At 37.5% G+C, this 20,103-nt stretch overlaps 1 protein-coding gene across 2 annotated transcripts in view; it reads left to right on the top strand.

Annotated features, from left to right (window-relative positions):
* Nucleotides 1–20,103, top strand: part of Usf3 (upstream transcription factor family member 3) — a 72,697-nt gene that overhangs the window by 26,999 nt on the left and 25,595 nt on the right. The window contains exons 2-4 of one of the 2 annotated variants that reach the window (XM_004835704.3): nt 3,117–3,241; nt 4,971–5,035; nt 6,429–6,457. In XM_004835704.3, coding sequence (XP_004835761.2) covers nt 4,989–5,035; nt 6,429–6,457 — 76 coding nt within the window. In that variant the 5' untranslated portion in view covers nt 3,117–3,241; nt 4,971–4,988. The remainder of the gene's footprint in view (nt 1–3,116; nt 3,242–4,970; nt 5,036–6,428; nt 6,458–20,103) is intronic. The other variant, XM_004835705.3, reaches the window with a different exon arrangement.

The following is a 20,103-nucleotide window of genomic DNA, read 5'->3' as shown; positions in this document are numbered from 1 at the left end:
AGGAAACCTCACCATTCTGTATTACTCATATGGACTAGTGACAAAGAAAAAAATGTGATGTTGTGCAAGTAATAATGAGAACTACAATCTGAGAACCATTAGATTTGATTAATTCCCAAGTAATTACTTTTTATCATAAAATGATGATTTGTAGATTACTCATATAATATTTTAGCATTTTTCATTAAAATTTGTGCCCCCTTAAATATTTTAAGGAGTATTTGTGTTTAGTCATATAAATATTATATTAAAATGTTATTTTAGGCTCAGAGTGTAGCTCAGTCATAAACCACATGGTTAGCATGCATAAGACCCTGGTTTCAATCCCCACCATCAAAAGCAAAAACAAAACCATGTGTTCATTAGTAGGTTAATTAGTAAGTGGACAAAGATTTATAATGATATAATTTATTCTAATAGATATTCTTTTTTAACACAAGGAATTCAATTTAATATTGAAAATTTTTTGAGACAAGGTCTTTCTGCATGGTCCAGGCTGGCCTTGGACTCATGGCAGTCCTACTGGGTCAGCTTCCCAAGGGCTGGGATTACAGGCAGGTATCACCGCACCCAGTGACATGGTAATATTTTGCATGGAATTAATGAAATTGAATTCATTAAAATATGGTTTGAGATGGATACTCATAATGGCATTTGGTAAACTGGATGATTTCAGTTTGCACTTATATTCCTCTTTCAGTTAAAGTCCTGGTTTTCATCCAGTGCAGTGAATGTGTTTAGTTGTGTAATAGGCCCCTAATGTCATTCATTTTAAAATTCTACATATTTTGTCAATTAGAACTTCTACTTTGTGACATAAAGTGATCATAAGTAATTTGATCATAACATGAAATTATCTGTGAACTTTCAAAAGTGCTGCAGGGGAAAGGCTGGAACTAAGGTATTGGTTGCATGCTTGAAATACATGCTTGGAGGATGTAGAGAAAAGGGAACCCTTGTATACTATTGGTGGAAATATAAAGATTGTGGAAAACAGTATGGAGGTTACTCAAAAAGTTAAAAATAAAACTTGATATGATACACAATACTATTACTGGGTATTTTTCCAATAGAAATAAAATCACTGTCCAGGAGATAACTGTACACCCATGTTTACTGTAGCACTATTCACAGAAGCCAAGAAATGGAAACAACCTATGTGTTCATCAGCTCATGAATGGATTAAGAAAATGTGGTACAGGGCCAGGGATTTAGCTCAGCAGTTCCAGTGCCTACCTCGAAAGCACAAAGTCCTGAGTTCAATCCCTGGTACCAAAAACAAAACAAAACAAACAAAAAAAGAAAATGTGGTACATTTCACAGTGGAATACTATTCAAGCATTAAAAGAAATGGAATACAGTCCTTTAAAACAACATGAATACAAATGGAAGTTATGTTGAGTGAAATAAGCCAGGCATAGAAAGACAAGTATCACATGATTTCACAATCTGGATCTTGTAGAAGTTGAGAATAGAATGGTGGTTACCAGAGGCTGAGGAAAGTGAGTAATGGGGAAGGAAGAATGGCGAAAAGTTGATTAGTAGGTACCAAGATATAACTGGGGGGAGAAATTCTGGTGTTCTGTTACAAAGTAGGATGACTAAAGGTAATGGTAGTATACTGTTTTTAAAAAGCTAGAAGAAAAATTTTGAGTGTTCTTATCATGAAGAAATTATAGCCAAGTGTGGTGTTGCATGCCTGTAATCCCAGCTAGTTCGGAGGTTGAGGCAGAAAAATTGCAAGTTCAAGACCCGCCTAGCAACTTACAAGACCTTGTCTCAAAAAAAAAAAAAAAAGGGCCAGGGATTTAGCTCAGTGGTTCCACTGCCTGCCTTGCAAGCGCAAGGTCCTAAGTTCGATCCTGACATGAGTTTGAGGCCAGCCTGGCCTACATGGTGAAACCCTGTCTCAAAAAACCAAAACAAGAAAAAAGCAAAGGGCTGAGGTGGTACTTCAGTGATAGAGCACTGCCTAGCATGTGTGTGTCCCTGGGTTCAATCACTAGCGATCTGTAGTACCAAAAAGAAAAAAGCTTGTGGAGAGATAGGTTTACCTCATTTCAACATTACATTGTCTATATATGTATTGAAGGTACCTATAAATATACAAATATGTACAATTTTTATGTATCAAAGCTTAAAATTTCTAGAAAGTACAAAATTAATCTATATTGATTACAAACAATAGAGGAAAGACTAGAGAGAAGAGTTTTCCTGTGAATAGGGGAAGGGATAGAAAGAATAGATAAGAAACAGATACAAGGAAATTTTTGTTTGGGAAACACTGCCCTAAAATAGAGCTAAGCTTCTCAAACTTTTCCTGGCAAAAATGGAAGAAAAGAAGGGAAGGAAGTAAAAAAACATACAAGAAACTTGTTGAAAATGCAAATTCAGAACCAGGGATGTAGCTCAGTGGTGCCACGGCTGCCTGACAAGTGCAAGTCCTGATTTCGATCCCTGGTACCAAAGAAAAAAAAAAGAAAATGCAAATTCAGCCAGGTGTAGTGCACACCTGTAATCCCAGCACTCTGGCAGGAGGATTGCTGCAAGTTCAAGGCCAGCCTGGACTAAATAGCGAGACCCTGTCTTGAGACACCAAACGAAACCAAAACAAAACCCACAACCGAAATGAAAATTCCTGGGCCCTCCCAAGCTTTCTCCTTCATGTCTTGGATGGCACCCCGAAATCTGTTTTTTACTTTTTGAGGACATCCAATGCACAGGTCTGAGGGCATTCTAAAGTTTCCAGTCACTATTCCAAGAGAAAAAGGGAAAGTAGAAATTGAAGGGAAGATCATCTTAGATTTGAGGGCAGATCTAAGTGGAGGACATCAGGTAACCATGGGACTGAGGGATCAAGAACATGTGCAGAAGTCTTCCAGGGCTGTCCATGGCTTGTAGGACACCATCTTTGTGAAGTGGATCATGGGTAACCCCTTGGAAAGTGACTTGAGAGCAACTACATTCATTTACTTTCAAATTGTGGGGAGAATTCAGGGTCATTATGCATGCCACTAAAAATTGGCCCGCATGCCATCAGGTGCCAGCCCTTGCCCTATGTGTTGCTCATGGACTCACAGCAACTGTAAACATTCATTGATTTTTCTCTTTTGTAGTTAGAGGAAAACATAACCTATAGACCATCTTCTGGCAGAAGATGATAGATTTGGATCAGAAACGGGAGGTGTTGGAAGCCAGGAATCAAAAGTGAAGAAATTCTGCAAACCCTTGGGTGAAAAAGGTGACAAGAGATTATTTCTTTACTTGTTCCATATTATCATTAAGTGGTTATTTAAAATGAGTGCATGGATTTTAGGTCCATGTACCTGCACAAGTTGTGGGGAGGAGGTAGAACAGGAATAAGCTGTTGAGAATGGATCTTGAATACACATTTCTCTGTAGGCTACTTTAGTTAATACTTACTGTCATCCCCTTGCCTCCATTCCTTCTTTTTTTGAGACAGTCTAGTTCAGACTGGCCTTGAACTTCTTTCTGGTAATCCTCCTGTCTCAGCCTTCTGAGTACTTAGATTACAGGCATGTGCATTCACGCTTGGCTATATTCCCTTTCACATAAGTAAAATTCCCTCCTTTCTAGGGCTGAGCTTACCTTGAAGTACCTCGTTAATACTTATAGCTAACATTTCTTGAATCCTTATTATTGCTGGGCACCATGGTGTTGTACTCTCCCTGCTTGCTTGCTTGCTCGGTGTCTCTGTCTGTCTGTCTCTCCCTTTCCTTTTCTCTTTCTTTTTGGGGTACCGAAAATCGAACTCAGGACTTTGAGCTTGCCAGGAAGGCATGGTGCTGCTGAGCTACATCCCCAGCCCTTTCCTCTGTCTTGATAGGTTCTCACTATGTAGTTCAGGCTGGCCTCAAACTCACAGCACTCTTCCTGCCTGAGTGCTGGCATTACAGGTGTGTGCCACCACTCTGGCTTCCTTGCATTATTTCTTTCCCATCTCCAAGTGATCCAGCAATGTAGATGAAACATCTGAGGTTCCAATAGGTTAGACAGCTTGCGTAAGACCTGACAGCTAGCCAGTGGCAGAGGTTCTGCTTTCCAACTGTGAACTTTATCCTTGCTACGTTCTTTCCTTTCTCAGAAGAACAAGGTGAAGCCACACTTGTACCTCCTCCAGGGCACCAGAACAGATAACCCAGCTTGGCAGACCTCTTTTGGAAGGTTGTCAGTACCTAGGATTTAAAAGCATTAAAATTTTCATTATGAAATTGTTGAAAATATGAGAAGAGAAAGAAGTCCCTATTCTATTGCTGACTTTACATAACTATGATTAATATATTAATGTTTTCACCTCTAGGTTTTTCCGTATATGTGTATGTTTCCCTATAGTATATATATATTCATTAATATCCTTATATTTTATACAATATATGAATATAAATTTCAAATATTAATGACTTTCAAATGATAACATGAAATTTCTAGAAGTTTAAAGTTAAAGAAAACTCAACAAATGATCAAATGAATGAATGCCTGCTTACACAGATGGAATATTTGTGCCTCTGTAAATTCGGGCTTTTTCTATTTCAGAAAGAAATCATTGTTCTAGTTTAAATTTTGAATGACACTTCAGTGTCATAAACAAAGAATATACTCTGCAAACTCAAGTATGTTCTACCTATCATTCTAGGTCTTACTCAGATTTACATCCCATTTAATCTTTTCTAAATTTCCAAGCCCACAATGATCTTTTTCTGCTCTAATCTTCTCAAGCATTTTTCTGGCAATTCCTCATATTTAACATTCACTATGTTTTATATCTTCTAGTTATACTTTTCTTTGTTCTCTTTTCTTACACCTCTTTCCATCCACGATATCTAACCCAGTGCTTTTTTTAGTATCAGTTTTATTTCTTAGCATTTTCATATTCAAATCAAGTTATTATTGGTCATTTTCTCAAGATTCTAGAATGACTAAACTTTTTGTCTCTTTCTCTTCTTTTATAGGTTCCTATCACTGTCACCATGCCAGAAATGACAGAGCATGAGACTCCTACAAAAAAGCAGCATAGGTATGTATTCCCAGTCCAGAAATAATATATATACAGTTTGGGCTGGTAAGAAGCAGAAGTAGTTCCCATTTAGCTAAGTAGACAGTCCTTAGTGCACTTTCATGTAGATGCCTAGAAAATAATTAATCTCCAAAAATATGTGTGGATAAACATAAATAATTTACCTGTCCTTCTTATTCTACTGGCAATCTAACAAGATTGACCATCCGTAGTTAAAGTAGTGGATCATGATAATCTGTACTCAGTGTTTAGTCTATGTTTTACTCAGTGTTTTTCTAACAACGTTTTCACTAGTATTCTGTAGATCCTGAAACATTTAGTCTATAGTCAGTTCAAATCGACATTTTGCAGCATTATAATCCTTTAATGGCAATATGCCTATCTATAAAATACTGCTTTAAAAAAAAAGAAATCTTCTAAATGTCTGATATTTTGGGCAATATCTCTGCTTAGAATTGCATGGCTAATGCCTTTGCTAATATTAAAATTACTGTTCTCTTTCCGTACCAAATAGCTATTGGATGGCTCTCTCCTTCTATGTTTGTGTGTGTGTGTGTGTGTGTGTGTGTGTGTGTGTGTGTGCATGTGCATGTATATATGTGTGTGTGTATTACTGGAGATTGAATCCAGGCCCTTTCCACTGAGCTACATCCCCAGTGCTCATTTTATTTTTTATTTTGAGACATCTCACTAAGTTACTAAATTGTCCAGCCTGAACTTGAACTTGTAATCCTTCTGTCTCAGCTTCCCAGAGTACTGGAATTACAGGTATGGACCACCATATCCAGCTAGAAGACTAGTAGATGATCATTTAAGAGAATTTAGGAGTTTGGACAATCTAAGTGTACAGAGACAAAAGATGGCTCAAGCACCAGTTGTTAGTGCTTAAGTATTTTGTTGGCCAACACATTTTCCTCCCTGGGGGACTGCAAAGTTACACTCACTCCTGCCTGGGTGCCAGGGCAAACATCAGAAACCACCTGCTTGGCACATACTTTGAGAATGTGCTAGCATCTAAATTACATTTTTTAAATAGCAAAGGTTTCAGTTTTAGTTATTGCTTCCATTTTCAACCCATGATTTCTGGGTATCAAAAAATCTAGGGCCAGGGATTTATCTCAGTGGTTCTACTGCCTGCCTTGAAAGCACAAGGTCCTGAGTTTGATCCCTGGTACAAAAAAAAAAAGATCTAGAATTATGGTTACTTCCAGAAACGGGGTCTTCTAAATTTATATGGAATTATCATTATGTTTTCATACCACTAAGAAATTTTTCTTCAGGTGACTTCTTATTGGTACAACAAATACAAATTCATGAAACTTGTTTTTATGGTTCTCAAAATGCAAAGATGCTTTCCTGTTATCTTTTATCTACACTTTTCTTTTTTTTCCAGAAAGAAAAACCGGGAAACACACAATGCAGGTATATACAGTAATTTAAATTTTACTTATCATCTTTTTTGCTTTCAAAATGAAATTATGCCACAGTTGATTATAAGTTTTTTATAAGCCTCTAATTATTATTTGTTGAATTTTATTTTTTAAAATTTATTTTTATTAGTACATTTTTGCCATACATAATGATCACATTCATCATAAGGAATTTGTACCTATACATAATATGTCTTAATTTTTCTTTTTTTCTCATTTCCCTCCCTTCCCTTCGTCTTTCTTCCCTTCCCCATAAGAAAGCTTTGTTTCCATTTTTCCCCTTCCAGTCTTTTTTTTAAATCCCTTTCCTCTGCCTTTCCTCCCCTACTTGTTCCCTTTTCCATTTGAACATGTTCTTCCTACTTCCCAATATCTTCTGTTTTGATCATTATAACCCTTTGAGTTTCTCATACAAGAAAAAGAATGCAATATTTAAATTTGTGTGTCTGATTTATTTTACTTAAAATTATGGTCTCAAGGTGCATCCATTTACCTAATGACTTAAGTTTATCCTTCTTTTTGGCACAGTAGTACTCTATTGTATATAAATACCACATTGTCTTTTTCTGTTCATCTGTTGATAGGCATCTGGGCTGTTTCCCATATTTAGCTTTTATAAATTGTGCTGCTGTAAACATGGGTATATGTCTATCACTGTGGTATGATACTTTTAACTCTTTTAGAAGACACCTAGAAGGGGCGCAGCTGAGTCAAATGGAACCTCTAGTTAGAGTTTGGAGGAGTTTCCATGCTGATTTTCATAGTGGTTGTACCAATTTACATTCCTGCCAACAATGGAGAAGAGCTCCTTATTTCCCACAGCCTTGCCAGCATTTGTTATTGGCTGATTTTTCGATGATAGCCATTCTTTCTAGAGTGAGATGGAATCTCAGTGTTGTTTAATTTGCATTTCTTAAATGGCCTGTGATATTGAACATTTTTTTCATATATTTATTTGCTGTTTCTACTTCTTCATCTGAGAGATGTCTGTTCATTTCAGATGCCCATTTTTTAAAGAAAATTTATTTTATTAGTAAGTGTTTGCAATTCGTGCAGTTTACAATCATCTTGGGGAGTGGTTATGTGTACATACCACAGATTGTTTCTTTTTTTCAATCCTCTTCCCCTTCCCTCCTCCTCCAATTCTCTATCCCATTTTTCATTCTTGTTATTATTAATCTTAGCTCATGTTATAGCATATAATATTTATATTAATTCAGCTTATTAGGTTCCTGTACATGGCATATCTTTATTTCTATGTATTTCCCCTTCCCCTCCTCCTTACCCTTCACACTTTTTCCTTGGACCACTTTCCTATTGCAAGAGATCCACCTCCTAGTCCCCTTCTGCCCACCCTTTAGTATTCTCTTTGTTTGTACTTTGCCTCACTCAAAGGAGAGATACCCTTTTCATTCCTAATTGCATGAGTTTGAATCTTTCCTTTTTTTGATAAGGTTGGCTAAGGGTTTATCAGTTTTATTTAATATTCCAAAGAACCAACTCTTTGATTCATTGATTCTTTGTATGGTTTTCTTAGTCTCAGTTGGACTAATTTCTGCTCTGATCTTTGTAATTTCCTCCCTTATATGATCTTTGGGCTTGGCTTGTTCTTTTTCTAGATGTTTGAGGTTCAACTTTAGGTTGTTTATTTGAGCTCGTTCTATTTTCCTGATGTGAGAATTCACCACTATAAATTTCGCCCAAAGGACTGCTTTCCTTGCATCCCATAGTTGTTGTATATTGTATGAAAATTATCATTTAATTGTAGATACTATTTAATTTCATCTGTGACTCATTGGCTGTTCAGGAGGGTGTTAATTTCCATGTGTTCATGGAGTTTTTTGTTTATTTGTTTATGGAGTTTTTGTGGTTTCTTTTGCTGTGGATTTCTAATTTCATTGCACTATGGTCTGATAATATGTTTGGGATAATATCAGTTCCTTTGCATTTACATAAGCATGTTCTATGGGCTAGTATGTGGTCTGTTTTGGAGAACATCCCATGTTCAGCTGAGAAAAATGTGTATTTTTTTTTTTTTTTTTTTTGCTTAAATTCTTGGTACCAGAGATTGAACTCAGGTCCTTGCGCTTGCTTAAATTCTTTTAGTGGTACATTTTAGGTATACAATTCGTTTACATTTATCATTGGGTGCTTGTACCTGTACATGATGTGTCTTTTTTTTGTTGGTTTTTTTTGTTTTTTTTGTACTGGGGATCGAACTCAGGTCCTTGCACTTGCACAGCAGGTGGCGAAACCACTGAGCTAAATCCCCAGCTACATGATGTATCTTGGTTCTTATTTTTTCTCCATTACCTGTGCTCCCTTCACCCCCTCCACCCTTCCCTATTTACATAGACTTCATTTCCATTTTTTTTCTTTTCTTGTAATATTTCCTTTACCTTCTTTCCTTTCCCCTTCCCCTCCCTCCACCCCTACTCCTTTGGACCTTTTTTTCCTATTTCAAATTATCAGTTACTCATTTTAATCATTTTAATCCTCATTTACACTTTCAGTTTCTCACATTAGAGAAACTTCTGTATTTACACACGTGTGTCCTATCTATTTCACTTAAGAGTATCGGCTCAATGTGCATCCATTTAGCTATAAATGTCTCTAATTTCTCATTTTGTATGGCTGAGTAGTACTCCATTTAAAAAAAAAACACATCTTCTTTATCCAGTTTCCATTTGATGGGCACTTGGGTTGTTTCCAAGTTTTAGCTATTACAAACTGTGCCACTATAAACATGGGTGCCCATATATCGCTGTGGTATGATTCTTTTCTTTTGGGAAGATCCCCAGCAGGAGAATAGCTGGATCATATGGAACCTCTAGTCCTAGTTCTTTGAGGTATCTCTATACTGATTTCCACAGTGGTTGCACCAGTCTGCACTCCCACCAAGAATGGAGAAGGGTTCCTTTCTTCCCACACCCCCACCAGCATTTGTTATTGGTTGATTTCTTTTTTTTTTTTTTTTTTGTCATCGGGGATCGAACTCTGGTCCTTCTGCTTGTGAGGTGGGGGGTGGCACCACTGAGCTAAATCCCTGGCCCTGGTTGATTTCTTGATAGCAGCCATTCTTTCTAGGATGAGGTGGAATCTCAGTGTTGTTTTTATCTGCATCTCTTGAATGACCAGTGATGTTGAACATTTTTTCATATGTTTCTTTGCTATTTCTACTTCGTCTGAGAAATGTCTGTTCATTTCAGATTCCCATTTTTATTGTTGTTGTTTTTTTTTGGTACTGGGGATTGAACTCGGGACCTTGCACTTGTGAGGCAGGCGCCAGAATCACTGAGCTAAATCCCAGCCCTGGATGCCCATTTTTGAATTGTGTCTCTAAATTTGGGGGGTCTGATTTTTTTCAGTTCTTTATATATTTTAGATAGTAGTCCTTTGTCTGAGGTACAGCTGCTAAAATTTTTTTCCCACATTGTAGGTTGTCTCTTAGCTCTGTTGGTGGTTTCTCTTGCTGTGCAGAAGCTTTTTAATAAGATGAGATCCCAGTTGTTGATTCTTTGTGCTAGTTCCTGTGCTACTGAGATTTTGTTCATAAAGTCATTTCCTATGCCAATAAGAATGTGTGTTCTGATGTTGTGGGGTGGAACACTCTGTAGACATCTACTAAATCCATTTGTTCAGAAGTTTGGTTCAGTTCTGATATTTCTTTGTTGATTTTTGGTCTAGTTGATTTGTCTATTTGTGACCTTGGGGTATTAATAGCCCCCATTACATTTGTGTTAGTGCTATTTAGATTTTTCATGTCTGTTAATATTTGTTTTATATGGTTGGGTGCACCAGTCTTTGGTGCATATATATTTATGATTGTTATCTCTTCTTTTTGGCATTTTCCCTTAACAAATCTGCAGTGACCTTCTTTGTCTCTTTTAATCAGTCTTAGCTGGAAGTTCACATTGTTTGCAAATAGAATAGCTACCCCTGGTTTTTTCTGGGTTCCTGTCACATGGAGTATGACTTACTGATAGGGAAGACAATAAGCTAGGTGGGATATGAAAGAGCCAAAGGCTTAGGATGGGGAAGATTGAGGATTAATACTAGAGAAGATAGGAATGACTGTGAGGGAGCTAAATATGGGGAATTTTAAAACTTGGGAGGAGGAGTTTACATGTTGGGGGAAAGGATAAAGCAATATGTTAGTAATATTGTTTAGGGGTTAGTAATAATTGTTTAGGTGAGGAAACTAGATAGAAAGCTAAGACAAAGAAGAGAATCTAGACACCTATTAAATCAGAGCCAATGAAAGAACAAGTACACAGAAGTATCAACCTAATAAACACAGGAAACCGTAAAAGACCATAACATAACCCCACATTACTAAATAAATCAATAAACATACAAAAACTAAAACCAATAAGATGTCCATTGGGAACACAGATTAAATATTCCATGAAACATTACATATGTGATTCCCAAGTAGCTTCTTTGTCCGAGAGTCTGAGTACTCACACCCCAATAACTCTTTACTCTTTAAGTCTTTAACTCAGACTTAGGACTTATTTTTCCCAGGTTGCAAGCTTGCTTGCTTGCTTATCTCTCCCTCTCCCTCTCTCTTTCTTTATTTTTTGAGAGAGGGTCTTGTTGTGTATTTGAGGTTGGCCTTGAACTCAATGCAATCCTCCTGCCTCAGTCTCCTGATTATAGACGTGCACTATCATGCCTGGAAAATTGCAGGCATTCTTGAAGAGTTTGATACAGTCTGAGTTCTTGGGTTAGGACCTCTTGGTATCCTCCCTGAGTATGATGGTGTAATAGGCAGACAGGTTCACTGGCACTAAGTTGTCCACTGAGTCAAGATTATTCCTATGCAATCAAATCAGCTACAGCAGTAACAGGCTAATCACTTTCAGTGGTATGTTGAGAAATAACATAATTTGAGACCCTGTTTTGGGTCTTCCTTTAGCCTAGAGAAGAAATCCACAGTGTAAGAGCATCCTAACAACCCAAGTCTTGACCCACAGTAAATGTGTACAAAATGAGTTAGCTGTGTCTCCTATACTGCTAAAAAATAGCATTCAACAGTAATTTCATAGAATCCGTAATCTAAAGCCCAGGAGGTTGGGGACTGGGTAATGCCAGAAGGAGGAAGAGAAGAGAAAAAAAGAAAAGTTTGTTGTTTTTTAAAATCCGCAGCTCTGTGGTATGGAAAGGAGGAGCTAGGAGGGGAGCAAAGGATCTTATTGATGGTAAGGGTATGTTATTATTTATTTATTAATTTATTTTTGGTACTGGGGATTGAACTCGGGACCTTGCGCTTGCAAGGCAGGCAGCAGAACCACTGAGCTAAATCCCTGGCCCTGTTATTATATATTTAGAAGGGAATAACGGAAACTGAGCACAAAATTTGTAGTGAGAAATGGGGAGGGAAAGAGATTCTATGATTGATATAAATATTAGAGAAAAAGTTAAAGGGAGACAAATGAAAAGGTGGAGAGGAAAGAAAAGAAAGACTGAGAATGAATAAAACACAGGATTAAGAAGTCTGGTGAAGATATACAGATAAAAGTGGGAGGAAGATAAAGGAACAAGAATTCCCTTACCCTCTGTAAACTATATTGGTAGAAACAAGGCAAGAGGAAGAGAAGTATACATACACAGACAGGCCCATAAAGGAAAAAAGGATAAAATAATGGAATAAAAGTATGTGGGAAAATGTACAGAGGGAGGAGAATAGCAAAGAATACAGAAAATAAAGAATTTTAAAAAGTAAAATAAAAATAAAATATGAAAAAATAATATAATCAAATAAAGACTAGTAAAAGAAAGTTTTCTATTGTTTTGGACACATGGCCCTTTTCCTTAGCCCAGGGTTGAGGAGCAGAGCTCAGGCTAAGACATATCTTTGTTCACACTGGAAAGCTAAGGTGGCGTCTGCCCCCAGAGCAGTGCTAGGTGTAGAAATTTGCTTACGGTGGGAACACAGCACCAATGTGAGCTTCCAGTTCTTTGCAGGCTGAAGCTGGCCTCTGACTTCAGGAGCTAGGTCTGTGTTCACCAGCCCCTCCATCAGAAGGACTGCCCTCAGTCTGTTCTCCAACTGCCCACGTCTTTCGGGACTGTCTTTCACTCATCCAGTCTGGGAACTTGGAAATGTGAAGCAGACAAAGGATTGTTCTGGGACCCAGGGTGAAACATGCAGCCCTTCCCTACAATGACGTCCCAGCCAGCTCCTATTCCATGCAACTGTGGCCTCAGGTACTTGCACCGAGGTCACTCACCAACTGTTGACTGTAGAAAGCTGCTGCATAAGCAGTGTCTCTCATTCACCCTGCTGGCTCCATCTGCAGGAGACTCTTGGTCCTGGTGCAGTTCTTGGGTTCTCAGTGAGCAGAAAAGTTGTTAGTTTCAGTTTACCTGGCAGCTGCCATTGGCAGAGCTGTGAGGTCTTTACTGTGTGATATGTTTCTTCTGTATCACTTGATCCTGTTTTCTTTTCCTCTGTCAGTTACCTCATGGCTCCAGTGTACCCTCCACTCACTTCAATTCCTCTCCCAGCTGTTATTTTCCAGACACTAGACATTTTGTCCTGGAGAAGCTGAGTTGCTAGCATCCACTTCTCTGCCATTTTGGAGCTTCCAAGGAATTGCATTCCTGATGCCCGTCTTTGGATTGGGTCTTTTAATTTGGCAGGTCTGATTTACTTTAAAAGTTCTTTGTATCTTCTAGATAGTAGTACTTTGTCAGCAGAGTAGCAGGTAAAAATGTTTTCCCATTATGAAGGTTGTCTCTTCATTGTGTTGGTGGTTTCTTTTGATGTGCTAAAGCTTTTTAATTTGATATGGTCGCAGTTGTTGATTCTTTGTAGTGTTTCCTTTGTGACTGGGGTTTTGTTCATAAAGTCTTTGCCTACACCTATGTCTTTAAGAGTTTTACCTATTGTATCATCCAGCCGACTGTTTCTGTTTGGTTTTTTTTCCATTAAGTTTATTGGTACATTTTAGGTATACAATACAGTTACATTCATCATGGGGATCTATCTTTACATGATGTATCTTGGTTCTTAATTTTTCCCCATTCCCCTGCCCTCCCTTCACCCCCTCCACCCTTCCCTATTTACAAAGACTTTGTTTGCATGTTTTTCCTTTTCTCGTATTTTTTCTTTTCCCTTCTTTCCTTTCCCCTACCCCTCCCACTTCCCCTACTCCTTTAGACCTTTTCTTCCTATTATACAATATCAATTATACATTTTGATTCTTATTTACACTTTTAGTTTTTCATACCAGAGAAACTGTTCAGTATTTACACGTGTCCTCTTTATTTCACCTAAGAGTATGGCCTCAATGTGCATCCACTTAGCTATAAATGTCTCTAGTTTCTCATTCTTTATGGCTGAGTAGACTCCATTTTACAAAAAAACCACAACTTCTTTATCCAGTCCCCAGCTGATGGGCAATTGGGCTGTTTCCAGTCTGTTTTAATATTTAGATCTTTTTTTTTTGGTAATATTTAGATCTTTGATCCATTTTGATTTTAGTTTAGTATATGGTGAGAGATATGGGTCTAGCTAGGTTCAGTCTTTGGCATGTGGAAAGCCAGTTTTATCAGCACCATTTATTAAAGAGGCTATTTTCCTTCCAGTACAGGTATTCTACCTAAGTGTGCTAGGAATTGTTTCTGAATCTTCTATTCTGTTCCACTGATTGTCAGGTTTGTTTTTTGCCAGTGTCATACTGTTTTTATTCTGATAGGCTCGTTGTATAACTTTAAATTGGGAATTGTTATGCCTTGCCCTTATTACTCAGAATTGCTTTTGATATTCTGGGTCTTTCTGGTACCACATAGGTTATTGTTTTCTCTAGTTCTGTGAGGTATGCTATTGGTATTTGATTGGGATTACATATTGTTTGATCTTATTTCTTGATCCATTCTGCCGGTCTGTTTCTTTTGATTGGTGAATTGAGATCATTCACATTGATGGTTTTCAATGATAGGTAATGAATTTTCCTTGTCATTATATTATTTTCCTGTTATTGGTTTCCTTTCTCTTCTGTTTAATTGCTTGCCTTACCTGGTGGATTCATTTTATTGGAATAATTGGAATTGTTATCTTCCTTGTCTTTTTCTAGAATATCCTTCAGAATTTTGTGAAGGACTTGTTTTCTTGTCATGAATTTCTTTTTCTTGCTTTTTTTGGGGGGGCACTGGGGATCGAACTCGGGACCTTGCGCTTGTGAGGCAGGCGGCTGAACCACTGAGCTAAATCCCCAGCCCTTTTTTTTTTTTTTTTTTTTGAGACAGAGTCTCACTGTGTAATTCAGGCTGACCTTGAATTTACTATGCCGCCTAGGCTGACTTCAAACTCACAGTGATTCTCCTGCCTCTGCCTCCTGAGAGCTGGGATTATAGGTGTGCGCCACAATGCCCGGCCTGGTCATGAATTTCTTCAGGTGTTCTTTGTCATGGAAGTATCTTATTTCTCCATCAATTTTGAAAGATAATTTTGGATTGGAGGATGTTTTCTTTCGGGGCTTGAAATACATTACTCCCAGGTCTCCTTGACTTTAGGGTTTGTGTTGAGTAGTCAGCTGTAATTCTGATAGGCTTTCCTTTATCAGTAATTTCTTTTCTTTAACAGCTTTTAATATTGTATTCTCCTGTTGAATTTCTGAAATCTTGACTATTATATGCCCTGGTGTAGTTTTTGCTGGTCATGGCTATTGTATTTCAAATTCTTTTTTCATGCTTGGAAAGTTTTCTGCTGTTACTTCTATGAATAGGTTTTTATGCTCTTTGTGCTATCTTCTGATTCTTCATTGATTCCGATTAATCTTGCATTAGTCTTTGCATTGTCTAACAGCTGTTAGAATTTTTTTCATGGTCCCTTGCTATTTTTTCAGATGTTCACATTGCTTGACTCTCCTGCATATACTTTCAATAGAATTTTTAATCTTGTGGATTTCTGTTTGAGTCTATTTTATGGAATCTCATTCTTTTTTATGTTGGCCATGCATGGTTTCCATGTATTTCCTAACCTCCTCTGTTTTTTTCATTAGTATCTACTCTAGACTCACTAACCATTTCCTTAATTATTGTAGTCATCTCTGATTATCTGTGTAATTATTTCTGTTTTCATTTTGTCAAGAGACTCATGTATCTATTTTGTTAATTCCACTGCTGCCATTTCAGAAAGTTGACCTGGGTAGCTTTTTATTTCTTCCACCTCAGTGCCCCCTGGATTTGTTGGCTGGGGGGTTGGAGAATTGGGTTGCGTGTTGTTTCTGTGTTTTCTCACTTTTTTTTTTGGTTTATATTTTTTCTGCATTGAAGCTTGTAAATTGCTTATTGTAGGTAGCTTTATTACTAGTATTAAAAGCTCTTAAGGAAATTACTGCTTTTCAGAGATATCTTCTAGGTATAGCTGATTTTGGCCTTTGATTCTGTCCTAGGATCCTGCCTTTTCTATTTCTTAGGGATAAAACGTTGCAGCCTATTTGGGCCAGCACCTAGTTATTTGAGACTGGACTGTAGTATTGTTTATGACCTCCATGCAATCTAGGTAGTGGCATACAAGAAAAATCAATTGATCACGACTATATAATCTTGGGTGAAGTTGTAAAATTAGTAATAATAATAGCATCAAACACAGACTGGAAAATGACAAACTGTGATAACTCATAATATGCCACCTTTAACCCTAGGTACAATATTTATAGTTATATAACAAAATCTTAGACAAATCTGAAGATAATATACAGTAAATATCTACACAGTAGAGTGATTTTACCATAAGGGCAGAAAATTTAAAATGGAGTAGAGGAAAAAAATAGAAAAATGAAAAAAGAAAAAGAGATTAGAAGCAAGACTGGAGGACAGAGGAAGATTACCCAAGTCTCAGAAAATTGTTGAAGAAGACACAAGGGAAGGAAAGGAGGAGAAAACAAAAACAAGAACAAAACAAAAACAAGAACAAAACAAAACAAAAAACCCTTAAAAACAACTTTTGCACACACATGTGCACACACACACATGCACACACACACACACACACACACAGACACACACAAAACCAAATCATCAAAAAAAAAGCCCAAAAGCATAGAAAAAAAAGAAGAAATTTCTCTGTGATTTCAGGTGTGGGGTTACCTTTTGGGGTCTACAGTTTTGTAGCAATGTCCAATGCAAGGTATGACTGCTTTTGCTGGTAGACAAGGGAGGCAATCAGTCTAGATCCATGCTGGATAATCCTAGTGAGTTGGTAGTAGCATTAGCGTGAGGTGCTGGTTCTGAGACTTTCAAATCCACAGAAATTCATGTTGACCCTTATCTCTGCTCATGGGGGTCCGGCCTGAGTCATTTAGCTTATAACTGTGTTTCTCTTGCTGGCCTGACCCCAGTTCCTTGACCATGGACATCTCCAGTGGTTGTCCCTCACCCGGTCTCTGTGAGAGTTTAACATTGAGAGGCCTGAGATGAAGCCAACCCGTGGCTGCTGAGTCCCAGGTTCAGTTGGTCCTTTCCTAAAATGGTGTCTGACTAAGCACTCTCTCCAGGGTGTATGGCAATGGATTGGACTGGAGTCACTCACTAGCTGATGTAGTGCACAACACCCACTGCTCTGTACCACTAATGTGTTTCTCCCTGGAGGGCTCTGGAGTCAACCGCTTTTGCTGTGTCTCTGTAGATTCTATCTTCCTTTCTCTCGCCTTGTGGCAGGAGCCAGGGATAAAGTATAGATTGCCCCTTCTTTTTTCTCTGTTGTGGTCTGTCTTTTCAATTTTTCTGTAGTCTATAATTTTCCCTTCAGTTTCTTCTTGGGTCCTAGGGATCCACCTTTCTCTTTTTTCCCCCAAGTTGTTATTTTCCAGTGTCTGGATTCTGAATCTTGGAGAGTGATTTGTTGCTGCTTACTGCTCTGACATCTTCCCAGAAGTTGATTTGTTGCATTTTAGTAAAGTGCACCTTTATTGTTTTTAATTGAAAAGTATTCCGAGTCTCATGAAGATGACTTACATGTCATCTTCTGATTTGTGGTCTATTTGGGTTAGTTAAGAGATATAATATATCCCTGGAGTGAGTGTTTGCAGGTACACTTCTCAGTAGAATCAAGGTCATGTGGATGAATAAATTCCAGACAGGGAAGCTGGCTAGAAGTGTGAAAAATGATGCACAGCAAACTGTAGGGTTTTTTGTTTATTTGTTTGTTTGTTTGTTTGAGACAGGGTTTTGGTACGTATTTCAGGCTGGCCTTTCTTTCACTGTGTAGCCCAGCCTGGCCTGGAACTCATTGTGATCATTCCTCAAGACTGTAGGTCTTAAAGAGACTTTGTGTATGAATAGTCTGAAGTTTTAAACTCTTGATTATAAGAAGAAATGTAGAAAATAAATACTTTATTCAATTTTATCTCAAACATGAAAAGTACAGATCAAAGCAAGATAAATATTTGTTGTTGTTGTTGTTTTTTGAGAAAAGGCCTTACTATCTAGTCCAAGCTGGCCTTGAACTTGCAATGATCTTCCTGCGTCAGCCTCCTGAGTTCTGGGATTACAGATGTGCACCCCCATGCCCAGCTATTATATTTATTTTTAAAATTAAATATATTGCTATACTGTTTTGGTTTTTTTGGTACTGGGGATCAAACTCAGGACCTTGTGCTTTTGAGGTAGGCACTGGAACCACTCAGCTAAATCCCCAGCGGTTGCTATACTTTTGATATACATAATGATCACATTCATTTTAGGGGATTTGTACCTGTACATAACATATCTTGATTCTTCTTTTTTTCCCATTCCCCTTCCCTCCGTTCAACCCTTGTTTCCCTCTTTATTTACAAAAGCTTTGTATTTTTTTCTTCTCTTTATTTTTCCCTTTCCTTTCCTTTCCTTTCCTTTCCTTTTCTTTCCTTTCCTTTCCTTTCCTTTCCTTTCCTTTCCCCTTCCCCTTCCCCTTCCCCTTCCTTTCTTTCCCTTCCCATTTGAACTTTTTCTTCCTCCAAGATAAACATATATAGGATTAACTGCATACAATTACAGCTTTGCACATTGTGGACACTGTTTTCCATCAGGTACTGCATGCAGACCAAAAACAATTTAGAAGTTAAAAGTCTTTTTATTGTAGAAGTGGTATCTTCCTTTCCCTAAGAAAAGAACCCTTGGGAAAAATCTTATTAGTGGAATGTTGTCTTGAACAGAGGTGGGATATTGCTATTGCCTAGAATTAGTTATTTATTATCCTTTTTTGTTTGTTTGTGTGTTTTTTTGGTTTTTTTGAGATAGGATCTCGCTATGTAGTTCAGGCTGGCCTTGAACTTACTACGTAATTAGTCCAGGTTGGCTTCAAATTCACAGCAATCTTCCTGCCTCAGCCTCCCAAGTGCTGGGATCACAGGTGTATGCCACCATGCTTAGCTGTTTATTATCTTTGAAACCCATTTACAGTAAGTCTCAGACTTGTGAACAAGTTCCATTCTAGGAGAACATTTATAAGTCAGATTTGTTTGTAACCTGCAAAGTGAGTCTTACACAGTACACCTGTGGTTTGCTACTTGAATGTTCATAAGTTGGGGACTTACTGTATTACTATTGGTAATGAGTCTTAATGTTTTTTAAAACTCCACACACTAAAAAATATACACTCTTAGATAACAGAAAATTCTGTTGTTAGAAAATGCAGAAGAAAGGTAAGCTATACTTGTTGCTTTTTTGGTTACATGAATGAAATCTTGTATTTTAAGCTATATGAACAAAATCTTTTTATTGGAATTAGCTGGCTCATGGTGCTGTAAGTATGTTTGGGCCACCCTATTAAGAGAGAGTAATTAGATGTCATTGAAAAGGATGCCCTTACTGCTAGATCATGAAACAAAAATGGATGAATGAACAAATGAATGAATAAAATCTATTTTTAAAAACAAGTTCTATGCAGGCTACAATCTGATTGTCTTAAAAGCCCTGAAATCCTGGGTTAGAAAGGAAGATTTTAGAAACCCTCATAATGGAAAATAGCCAAGAGTACTTTTTCTACCTAAAAAGTCTTACAGAAATTTAGATAATGTCTTATTTTCTTTTACCCTTTTAAAGTTGTAACATGTAAGTCTGGAATGTTTCACACATAATTAAGACACTGCCAGTAGCCCAGTTTATTATATATTAAAAATGGTCGAAGCCTATAGAGAAAACCAAGTCAGTGCCCTTTCTTGTCTATTTTAAATCAAACAAATAGCTGTTTCTATTCCCAAAAAGGCCCTCCAGTTATCCTAAGAAGTGTTTTAAGGTTCTTTAATCTGTATACTTTTTTTTTTTTAATAATGAGGATTGAAGTCAGGCCCTAGGAGCTGCTAAACAAGTGCTCTACCACTGAGCTACACCCTCAGCCCTTTATATATATATATATATATATATATATATATTTTTTTTTTTTTGTACTGGGGATTGAACTTAGGACTTTGTGCTTGCGAGGCAGGCAGCAGAACCATTGAGCTAAATCCCCGGCCCGGCCCTTTATATTTTTTTGTTTTGAGACAGGGTTTCACTAAGTTTCCCAGGTTGGTCTTGAACTGGCATCCCTCCTACACATCCTGCATAGCTGAGATTACAGATATTTACCACCTTGTGCAGCTTGCTAGTGGGTTCTTTAAATTCAGTTATCATTAAAATCCCTAATAGTTACTTCAAGTGTAATAG

Source organism: Heterocephalus glaber, unplaced genomic scaffold, assembly GCF_053883595.1.
Source record: "Heterocephalus glaber isolate CG9 unplaced genomic scaffold, H.glaber_assembly_v1.0 deba00000122, whole genome shotgun sequence".
In the NCBI taxonomy this organism is placed as follows: domain Eukaryota; kingdom Metazoa; phylum Chordata; class Mammalia; order Rodentia; family Bathyergidae; genus Heterocephalus; species Heterocephalus glaber.
This window is presented reverse-complemented; position numbering and strand designations above follow the sequence as displayed.